Below are 12,173 nucleotides of genomic sequence, written 5' to 3' on the forward strand. Positions count from 1 at the left end.
GAAATGACATACAGTGAGTCTCAAACTCCATTGTTTCCTCCTTCTTATATAAATCTCATTTGTTTAAAAGACCTCAGAAGAACAGGCGAATCTCAACATAACACCGACTGTTATGTAACAGTCGGGATCATTAATATGTAGGCCCCCAATATTTGCATACAGCTCATGTTCAAAGGAATTACACAAGGGCAGCCAGTATTAACGTCTGGATGTGCATAGCTGAATCATCAGACTAGGTAAGCAAGCAAACTGACATGATCCATGATAACATGATATTTTAGTATATTTGTAAACTGTCTTTCTAAATGTTTCGTTAGCATGTTTGCTAATGTACTGTTAAATGTGGTTAAAGTTACCATTGTTTCTTATTGTATTCACGGAGACAAGAGCCGTCGTTATTTTCATTATTAAACACTTGCAGTCTGTATAATTCATAAACACAACTTCATTCTTTATAAATCTCTCCAACAGTGTAGCATTAGCCGTTAGCAAAGGATCACAGCCTCAAATTCATTCAGAATCAAATGTAAACATCCAAATAAATACAATACTCACATAATCCGACGCATGCATGCAGTATGCATGACGAACACTTTGTAAAGATCCATTTTGAGGGTTATATTAGCTGTGTAAACTTTGTTTATGCACTGTTTAAGGCAAGTGCGAGCTCCGTGGGCAGGGAGCGTGAGCATTTAAAGGGGCCGCAGCCTGAATCTGCGCATTTCTAATTTTGCCCCAAAATGGGCAGCTAAAAAAAAAATATTAAAAAAAATCTATGGGGTATTTTGAGCTGAAACTTCACAGACACATTCAGGGAACACCTTAGACTTATATTACATCTTGTAAAAAAATGTTTGATGGCACCTTTAAGCATTAATAATAAAATGTTACGTTCTTATTAGTAAATGTCACCAAATCAGCATATTAGAATAATTTCTGAAGGATTATGCAACCCTGAAGACCAGAGTAATATTTCACAATATTATACTTTTTTTACTATACTTTTGATCAAATAAAGGCAGCCTTCTTTCAAAGATTTCTTTCACAAACATTACAAAAATCTTACCGATCCTAAACTTATGAACAATAATAAAAGCAAAATAAATAGAACAATGTCTTACCTGTTTTAACTTTTTCAGATCTTCATCCAACTCCAGATTGTCCAAAATAACAGCTACAAAAAGGCTCAGAAGAATCTAGAAAACAAGAGCAATTTTGAATTTATCTTTCATTACACTTTGCCAAAACCCACTTAAATGCATTTAGTCTCCTGTCTGGACAAATTAAATAAACCATTTGAGGACATTTAAGACAATTCTTTCACCAGACACACTTAATTGAATGTCTGAAGGTCCCAGCAGTTTTAAAACACAAACATGCAATGTGGCCTCAATATTCTCTGCCATACACTGTCTGTAGGTTTATTTTGCTGATGGGGTGATGTTGACAGATAATCTGTCATGCAAACATGAGTTCTGTCCAAGATGTAGTTCGGATCCAACAATAACACATAAACACAGCAAATGGTACAGGAGGTAGATGTATGCTCAGGACAACAACAAAACAATGATTTACAGTAGTAGATCAATAATGGATGCACAGCTGACTGTGTCTTAGATGTCATCAGTGCTCTGATATTAAATGACAAACTAAAGTGCTCCTCAAATGCATTAGGCATTGCGTCTTTTCTCTTCATCATATTTTCTTTTCTTTTTTTTATGACAGGAAATGAATAAATGATTCAGCCGTGTCTTGATTACATGCTCGATCTGTTCTGTCATTAGTGTGCGCTCTCATTCAAATGTCAAATTTAAACGGCTGCTTCTCACTCAAACTTGTCAAAAGACCAGAGTACATTTTGTTCTCCACAGAGGACATTTCCAAGAAATGGTTAACACGGATCTATAGTACTTCATGTACAAATATTTCATTATCTTCACAGCATACATGTGCATTGCACTGCACTGTGTAGTTTCATCATGTCAATAAACTGCTCCAATGGTTGGTTCAAATAAAAACAACAAGATCAACATCAACAACAAGACACCAATGTCTAAATGTTTGCTTGTAGTATCTATAATGGGGAGTGACAGGGGCCTTGATGTGGCTGTGAAATGCCCCAAAGACATGTTTTTTAAAGATAAAAATATGGGTGAAGGGAGTGTGATGTCAGGTGTGACAATTGGAAAATTCATGTGTGTTGTATTTTGTAGGATATTTCCAGAGGCACTTCACTGCCATATTTCCTAAGCAAGTATTGTTCCTCTTCTTTCTGTTGATGGCTGGGAGGCAGCACAGGAATTTATCCATGTCCAGTCTATACACTACTTGAATCACAGTGAGTTTTTCAGGCTACAAGCAGTTTGATAGTCACAAAACAAACCAGGATTTCCCCCTTGAGGTCCTTATAATTTCTGCCTAACATAGCAGGCAGTTCTCAATTTCTGTTCTACAGAAAGTCCTACACACAGACTGATCGCCTTTATTCACATGCACTAAGTACCTGAGTACCTTAGACATCAGCTAGAGTGCCACATCTCTGCAAACCACACAAAACTGGTCATTAGAGGTAGGAAAACTGCTCTCACTAACATCCAACCTGCTGCAGGATCTCTGAATATGTTCACTTGATGACTAGGTAAGCCAGAAGATCAAGAAAAGGAAAGGAGGATGAAGGATGATTCATTTTCTAATAGTCTGGTTGGCTCCCAGTGGCACAAACACAAGCTGTCTTCATTTTAGATGCATTTGCTTTGCTGCTGTGTCCCTGAAAACATAGAGAATGTGCAACACATAGAACTGGGGGCCTTTATAGGAAGCCATAATGGAAATGAATGGCAAAAGTGATGAGGTAGAACAGGCTTCAGGCATCGCACACTGCTGGCTATCTTTTAAGTGTAAACCCTTTGTAAATCCTATGACCACATGCTCTCATATTTTTACCTTGCCCCAAAGGTGCCAGAGCAACAACTGTGTGCTGATACATTTATTATCATTATTATCATTTTATTTTATTTGATTTTATATTAGTTTCCAGAATTACATTTTAAAACAGATTTTCATTGTGGTCTCAGACCCCACTGAGTATAGAGTACTGCAGGAATGACATATTTTTGTAGGCCAAAACTCAGAAACAAGTTAGCATTTTAGTCCTGGTGCCAATGGGTTTGGTTAAATGCCTGAAATAAGGTCTGAGGTTAACACAAGCTTAAGATATTTTCACATTTTATTCCACAGCATAAAATACATCAGTGATTCTTTATATGTTTTGAAAAGGCGTTGCTAACAAGTGGCTCAATTGGACTACAAAGGTTCCGGGGATATCAAACATCATCATGGCGAACTCGCTAGTTCAATTTCACAGCCTCATTGTTTATAATTGCAGTCTTGCAAACTATTCTAACTTAAACTTTCAGGGAAAGCGTGTTTGCAAATAAAGACTGAAAGAGTTGATGTGATGTTTAAGTCATATCACCATGGTTCATTTATAGTCTATGTTTATCTTTTTATCTCTGGTAATTGAAAAAAAAAAAAGTTGTGTTTATTTGTGAAGATTATTGTGATGAAAAAGATGTGTAAGTATCATAAACTTTTGTCAGTAATCCAAAAGCCAGTGGAAAAATTGGAACCAGGAACCAGGGTGATGCTAACTTCTGGGTTGGCCTACAAAAATATGTCACTCTATAGAATCCCTTTTGTTTTATCTTACAGAAAAAGCACAGCAAATCATATTTACCAGTGTGGCAAAGAGGTGGTAGAGAATGAAGTATATGGCCACCACTGGAGCCCACATCTGTCCAACTGCCACCAGTGTTTGGTCCATGACATCCACCCAACCCTCCTGAGTAAGAATCTGGAACATGGACATAAATGCCTACAGGACAGAAACAGAGAAATGATCAGCCTGTATTCTTTTATTTCTCTTTTATCAGAAAGCAACAATACTAAGTCAAATTACTCAAATAAATTTAAATATGCTAATCAGAATGGCTTCATATAAGTCATCTGGACAACTTATGGCAGCCCCAGTCAATCTGGATATTCTGAAAGTCATATGCAATTGGAACAATATGGGGGTGAAAAAAACATTATGTCTGGTTGAACTAGTCTTTTAATAGACATAACAGACATTAATGAATTTGACAGTTGACACTAATTGTCCTGACTCCGATTTGGCTCCTCCAGTCACCCCAAAAAATGGAAATTTGAAAACTACAGTAATAAGAATTTTACATTTGTTGCTTTTTCTAAATATATTCTCATGTATATACAAGGATTTTTGAGTAACAATGCTGCGACAAAAATAAGACAAGGCAGAGCACAACATTCCCTGAAATGAAAGCAAAACAAAAAAACAGTGCACCCCAGGTCTCTGAATCCTGCGGAGATATGAGACCACATTTTCATGGTCATTTTTCCATGGAAGTCAAATGAAGGGCTAAACCCAGCTGGTCCCAAGCCTGGTTACAGTCACACTGTCTCTGAGTGACTGCAGAGGAAGATAATTTTGCAACAGGTCTATTGACAAGGGAGCTGGGTAAACATCATTATCTTCAATGGTTATCGTGCCACCCGCCTTGGAAATGAGCGTCATCTGTTTATGTGAGCCCCTCCAAATCCCAGTACGCATTGGGATCAGTGGAGTCCCACTAATAACTGAGGATAAAAAGACACCACTAATGAGAACCCCTCTCATGAGCACATCTTATCAAAAAACTTGGAAGAGAGTCTTACATCTACTGACAAATTAGGTATTATAATAGATTTAGAGATATTTTGGTTCACAATGGTTTCTGAAATCTTTTCTAGATTTAACTTTTTTCTGACGTGATAATTGTAAGTATTTTAACATCTACAAAAATTTCCAATCAAAAGTCACAGATTTCAAAAACGTTTCATCTTTTGATCCACAACTGCTTTCTGTGTCTCCAGAAAGAGGGAGCTTTACCCGTGGAAATGTGGTGAAACGATCCAAGTCCTCCACAAAACAGAACATCTGCAGACTGATGGCAGACATCACTATCAGCAGACTGGCAGTGAACACCACTAGACTGCCGAGTTTCTTCCCTGGACCAAAGATTTTATACACAAAATCCTCCAGTGCCGGAGAGATCTTTATTAGACGAACCACTCGCAACACCTGCAGGAAAGATGGAAGAACATTTTCATTTTATTAAATCAACAAACTTAATATTTGATTAAGCTTGGAATGATAAATTAATTTATCAAAGCACTAACCAACCAATATATCCCCCAAAGCATTTCATTACACAATTTTGGCACAAATATTATCATCAAAACTATCACAAGAAGAAGGGCTACAGAGCATAGTGGTGTTTGTTTTATTGATTTTTAATGAGCAAATGCTGATATTGGCTTCTTCCCAGAGTAACTTGGTAACAAATTGCATTGTTGCTCAAGCAGTTACTAAAGTACTTTGGTGACAACAAATTCAAGCAATGATGCATCTAGGTTGAGTTTTGATCAAAAGCAGAGAATGGATATTGATCCATTTGCTTCTAGCAGAATGCGACCTGAGAGTCCTCCTGCTGTTGTTACTTTTAAACCTAGAAAAACCATCCAGTATTCCACAGGAAAAGGTCTTCTGCACAACAAGCATATCAACAAATGTGCTTTTTTAGGGTTTTGTTACTTGAGAGACTTAAAACGACAGTGCTTATCTATTAGTGTTGAGCGACAGTTTTAATTTTTTTTGGAACTATTTCACAAGTTGCTTTGGTTAAAAGCATCTGCCAAATACAGAAATGCAAACAAAAATTCTCCCAAGGAAGGTAAAAAGCTTTATTCGGGGACACTTTTCAAGAGATTTCTTACTGTGTAGTTTAAGAACCAATGGAAATCGAGTTCTAATTAGGCTCTCTAAGAAATGTAAGACTTGTTGTACATGGCAAACCAGAACTCAAAGGATTAGTTTGACCTTTACACTAAAAGAACATGACAGGTCTTTCTAGTAAGGAGCTTGAACAGTAAAACTGTGCATTAAATTATTATCATTTTGCATATTCTGCAAGGTGTATGTAAACTTATGACCTCAACATATTACACACACAATGCAGCTACATGCCACTAATACAATGTGTACAAAAGTCATATTTGTACAAAAAAATGTCTTCAAGAAAGGAATGTCTAAGTAGAAAATGTAAATATAAGCTGTAAAAACTGATTATAAAATATTTAATAATACAAAGAAAAAAGTTCAAAAAGTTTTAGAATATGAGTTTGAAGACAGGCATTTCTATTTGCGACAATGACTCATTTCACTAATGATGGGAAAATATAGAATGCTATTTACAAATCAAATTTAACATGGTGACTGCTCATGGTGAATCATGTGTCTTTTTTCAAGGCAGCTTCATAATGAGCCCAGATATGAATATTCACGGTTGGAGCTCCGCCCCTCCTGCTGAGAGAAAACTGGAGGGAGAGCGCAGGTTGTGTCCTTAATGAGGCTTGTCAACGTGAGCGGGTTTCATCCATTCCCATTCCCTGCAGCTGCATGGAGATGTATGAAAACAGCTCTGCCATGGCCACCAGTATGCATTATTGCTTTGCGTCAGTGCATGATTAGCATCTCAGAATCTAGCAGGTGCTGCACTCATGCAGGGAGCCTTTTACAATGCTGTGGCTGCACATGTCTCACTATAATAAAAAATATATACAGTATATTTTTTTTCTGTGCATAATTTGTCAAAAAGCTGCTATCAGATTCAATAATATCTAACAACTAATCTGGGCTGTGTTTCCCAAAAGCATTGTAAGCCTAAGTAGATCATAGAACCATTACCACTAATGGTCTCTACGATCAACTAAGCTCACAATGCTTTTGAGAAACGCAGCCCTGCGCAGTTTGAACATGGATAGAGAGCTTATTGATTTGAAAACTTTGCCATTTTGTCTTAATTCAGCACGGTGACATGTTGGTAGATGACAGTACTGATGAATCTCTACTATCAAAAGTTACTAAAACACACCATGTTTTTACTGGTCTCACATTATAAGCTTCCAATGCTACACCATAGATTAATTTAGGCAGTATTCAGGAACATGCAGATTTTCTTGAATACTTGCATGATAAATTTCAGTAATGACTAGTTCCATATGATCTATGGATCAGTAACTGTCTCTGACCTGGAAGTAGGTGAACTGCGAATGGTAGAGATCAGGATAGATGTGCAGGGTGGTGCCCACTACTAGCAGTGATTCAAACTTGTGTAGAGAGGAACTGATATAGCCAGTGAAGCCCAAACACCAGATTTTCAGCAGAGCCTCCAAATCAAACAGCACAGTGAAGGCGACCTGAAAGCAGCAGAAAGAGGCAGGAAATATGATAATGGAGAGCTGTTCCTTGTGTGCCCATTTCTTAGTAATTGCTTTTTAAGTGTCCCTAGAGCCCTTAGTTTCTGCAAAGGGAATACGTATGTGAATACATGCACATTCAAACAAAGGGGGCTGAAGAACCATTTCCATTCACAATAACTTTGATTTTCATTTATAAGACACATAGGAAGGGAGATGCATTAAAGGGATAGTTCACCCAAAAATAAAAATCCTGTCATTAATTACTCACCCTCATGTTGTTACAAACCTGTAAGACTTTCATTCATGTTCGGAACACAATAAAGATCTTTTTGACGAAATCTGAGAGCTTTCTGTTCCTCTATAGACAGCTACGCAAACTGACACTTTGATGCTTCAAGAGATTGTAAAACTATTTCATATGATTCAACATTTTCTAAAGAGACACAAATGCTTTATATGATGAAAAGATTTTGAATTTAAGCTTATATTCACATATAAACATTCATCAACTCACATATTAAGTAATGATAAATGTTTGCTTGACGTGTGATAACCAATGAGGTTCATTCTCATGCGTTACGCAGCACGTTTGAGCTTCCGCAAGAGGTTTGTTTTATTCATATGTGAATAAAAGCCTAAATTCAATCTGATTCTGTCTCTTCTAAAAATTTGGACTAAATTGCTCAATTCATCTGGATTAGTTTTACGGTCACTTTATGAACTATTTGAAGCTTCAAAGTGTCAGTTGCATAGCTGTCTATGAGATTTCATCCAAAAAATCTTGATTTGTGTTCGGTAAGATGAATGAAAGTCTTACGGGTTTGGAACAACATGAGGGTGATCAACTAATGACTGAATTTTTATTTTTGGGTGAACTATCTCTTTAAGGCACAGGAATGTCAACAGAAGATGGAAAATAAAGCTAGTGTTTCCCCAGTTTTCCCCCATTTGGTCCGATCCAAATAAAGAGCAGCATGGATTAATGATGAGATGGATCGGCCTGTGAATATGTGGGGTGCCTTTTCCTCCTTATCTCTGTCTTTCAGCTTGGAGTGGGCGGGTGGCCACACTCCTCTGTCTGTCTTTGTTTCCACTGTGCCACCTGCATACTGATTGCAGAGGCAGTGCGTGGCAAACAGGACACATATACACACACATATACCCGCCCGGCACTTGCTAAAATGGAGTGTTGCCCACAAGCTGTTTGCGCCCACGTTGTCACTCAGTTGATTTAATCTCAGGGTTTTTAAGGGTGACAGAAAGTGATGAGGATATGTATATATCAGCTTTCAGCAAAAATCTGATCTGCTGACGCATTTGAGTGCAATAACAATAAGTTAATTTGCCCACCTCATAACAGATAACATACCAGTGTAAAATTATGTCTTTTAAAACTAATAAACATTGCCAAAACAAAGAAAGAGCAGAAAGCCCACCCTAGAATGCAAGAATATGACAAGAAATGTATTTTCAGGAGGTAATTATCAAGTAGTATCTTAACACTCCAATGAATATCTGTAAAAGACGTGAAGACTTTCACAGTAGGATTTAAATTATGCAGCATTTGTAGCACCTAGCATGAAAAGTGATCAGGGTGTGACTAGTAACATCTGTGGCATCCATTTTAGGCATCAGGGGTCGGATTCACGAAACATTCTTAACTGCTATTTTCTTCTTATTTTCTAACTTAAGAAAAAGGATAAGAATATTTTGTTTTCCCAAAAACTTTTATTAAGAATGTTCTTATCTTTTTTCTTAAGATTGTTTCTAAGGCAACATTTAAGAAGTATTCATATTTCTGAAAAGAATGTTCTTAAAAATCATCGTAAATACCTTTTAAAGTTATTTAAGAAGGATAACCACCAAGCACCAATAAAGGATAACCCCAACCTGTCTTAAATCCACAAAGGTAAGATGTTTAATGCATTTATTGTGTTGTTTTAAAGATTAAGCATTACAACATAACCCTAGCTACATATAATATGTGTTCACTCTAGATAGAACTAGCGAGGCAGCACACACAGATAAAGTACACACATTCACTCTAGACTAGAAAGAGCGCAAAATGAAGGGACGCAAATGAATGGGAATAACCTCTGCATGTTCTTAAGACAGGCTCTTTTAAAAAACCATTTTAACTTGACACGGCGCATTAAAAACACGGCGCTGAGTGATTAACTCCCGTCAAGCCAGTTGCAACAAAAAAAGTCTGTGTGCTTAATATAACTACGGTAATTTGCAGGCAGCGCAAAAAGACGGGCTTTGAAGTGTTTTTTCATTCAATGAGTCTTCAGCACTACATACCTTACAATCAAATCAAAATATCCAATTTTGACAGGTCTTACCTCAGCCAGGTAGAACTCGTCATTGGTGAGTTTATGGTCCTCGCCCTTGTGGTAATTGCTAGCAGCTACAATCACATCAACGGCCACCATACTAAGGATGAACATGTGGAAAACTGAAGATCGCATCAGTTTCTGCAGAGATGAGAGAAAGATGCATGTAGTGAGACACAGAGCAAACACAGTGTTGTTGTTAGCTTAGCAACAAGCTAACAAAGTCCCTATGAGAAAAGTTAGGGCAGTCAACTTTGTAAGCTGCACTCTTAGCCTGGATTTTATATTTACTTAAAAATATAATTACAAGATACTTAAAATATTTAAGTTTGGTTGCATTACTTATAAAATATAAGTATATTCTACTCATTTGTGGGTGTATTTGAATGTGTTAATACATGTAAGTTAAATGCACTTAAATTCTGAAGTTTTTCTCTTGACCACGCCTCCTACACACTGGTTTGCGGCAGGTAATGACGCCATTTTGTCGTGGTGTGTGTGAATTCAAGGAGCTGTTGATGAGCAGTTGGAACTTTAAGTTTAAGTCCCTGAAATAAGTTAGTTCGGTTATTTCCTGGATTGCCTATTCTTCTTTAGTGCTCAGGCATTTGTGGACTAAAGGTGTACAGAGCGCCCACCGGCTGCAAGTATGAATTCAAAACACAGTATCCAGCACTCATAGTAATGACAATAAATCCTGAATAAATATTACTCCTCTGTATAGAAAATTGACAAACATATAAGAATCCATCAGTATTTCTCCAAATGTGCATGCTTTTAAGCTAAAAGCCTATATGAAATGCCATAGAGGTAACATAATTGTTCAGACACTTTGCATCACAGAAATACATTATATTTTAAAGAATATAATAGAATACCATTATTTTAAATTGTAATAATATTTCACAGTATTGCTATTTTTCTGTATGTTTGATTTACATTATGATGAGATTTGAGACATGATCAACAGAGGGTTTTTTCACAGCCTACCTGTCTGAAAGAGCTCATTATTTATGCAGCTCATTAGAGCTCTTTATGCAATTCTTTTGTCTTCTCAGGTGAGAATCACCTATTATGCATGAGGATTCACGCCTCCACGCATACTGTGTTTCTTGACCAAAGATGTTTTAGAAAATTTAAATCTCTCTATTGTTTTATATGAACAAGCAGGCATCATAATTTTTACCTCATTTTGAAACAAAAACTCTAGTCTACAACCTCAAATACCCAGAAGTCTTGTGAACAAAGATTTAATATATATATTTTTTGGCCTTATTTCAGTGACTTAAGTTTTTTTGTTTTTTCAATAACCACGCATAAACGTTATTCCTTCAAAAACACAAACATGTACATACATGTTCCTCACATATTATTGTAGCCTAGTTTGTGCTGAATATAGTGTAATGACACTTTTTCCATTAATATGTTTATGAACAACTGAAAAAAGCACAAATGTCAGGGCATGTCAAAACTTCTCCAAGGCCCCAAAAATCCTCAGACCCCTTAAGTTACCATCATCGAGGTCAGGGTTTGTTTTAGTTGAGCTCTTGACCTTTGACTTTTTAATATTAGATTTTGTTTGGGCAGTTTTAACTGCATTAAAACCAACCAGACAAGCAAAGTTAAAAGATGATCAGGTGGTGTTGGTTATGTGTTCACATAATCATTATTTGATCTGAATCACTGAACTCATTTAGAGCCCAATCTCTGAGTTAGATTTACATTATTGATTACAGCAGCACTGTGATTCTACAGCAGAAGATCAACTTTTAAAATACATTTTTTTTTTTTAAAGTTGTCCTTATCACAAAAAAAATGAATATGAATCTCAACAATGGTGACAAGCAACATATTCTGATAAACAGATCAACTTTGAACATTAGAAAACAAGCTACTAAAAATTTAAATAGTGAGAATAAAGAAAATTACTAAAACAATTCAGCTTATAATTTATTCATGCAGCAATGCATGATGGGAGGAATGGATGAATTTTGATTGGTGGCAAGTTAACTGGTGGCAAGTTAACTTGCTTAGTACATTGAACTTAAATATACTATGTGTAATAACTACAAAGTAATTATACAAAACATCTTAAGTTAAATGAACTTGAATTATTAAGTTCACATTACTTAATCATTACTTATTTTTTTTAGGGCAACCAGTTTCCTCAAATTTTTTAAGTAAATTTAACTTATCCGGGATAACAGTGTGTGCGTATATTTCAATATTTCAACTGTGCATGATTTCCATTCCTAAAGCTGCCATACTGAGCATTACAATTTCTGCCATTCATTTTTATATTTGCGGTCTGTCTCCTCTCCCTTTTAATGTCTCGGGATGTATATCCTCCATTATGAACAAGCAGGCTGACCGCTTCCTCATACTGAGTGTAGTTGCCAGAAGAACATTATTTTCTACTTGATTCTCCACTTTTGAATGATGGAAGCTTTTAATCACAGTAAGGACTGAGCTAACTAAATGGACCCTCACTGTCTGAGCCCTCAGCAGGCCAAATGA

At 36.4% G+C, this 12,173-nt stretch overlaps 1 protein-coding gene across 4 annotated transcripts in view; it reads right to left on the reverse strand.

The window, feature by feature from the left end:
* nalcn (sodium leak channel, non-selective) overlaps positions 1 to 12,173 on the reverse strand; it is a 127,758-nt gene that overhangs the window by 55,160 nt on the left and 60,425 nt on the right. For 3 of the 4 annotated variants that reach the window (XM_067408938.1, XM_067408936.1, XM_067408935.1), the window contains exons 13-16: positions 9,666 to 9,797; positions 4,949 to 5,140; positions 3,737 to 3,874; positions 1,122 to 1,196 (exon numbers count right to left, since the gene is read on the reverse strand). In XM_067408938.1, the coding sequence (XP_067265039.1) occupies positions 1,122 to 1,196; positions 3,737 to 3,874; positions 4,949 to 5,140; positions 9,666 to 9,797 (537 nt within the window). Of the gene's footprint in view, positions 1 to 1,121; positions 1,197 to 3,736; positions 3,875 to 4,948; positions 5,141 to 7,149; positions 7,318 to 9,665; positions 9,798 to 12,173 lie in introns of all 4 variants that reach the window. The other variant, XM_067408939.1, reaches the window with a different exon arrangement.

This window comes from Chanodichthys erythropterus, chromosome 14 (assembly GCF_024489055.1).
Source record: "Chanodichthys erythropterus isolate Z2021 chromosome 14, ASM2448905v1, whole genome shotgun sequence".
Lineage (NCBI taxonomy): Eukaryota > Metazoa > Chordata > Actinopteri > Cypriniformes > Xenocyprididae > Chanodichthys > Chanodichthys erythropterus.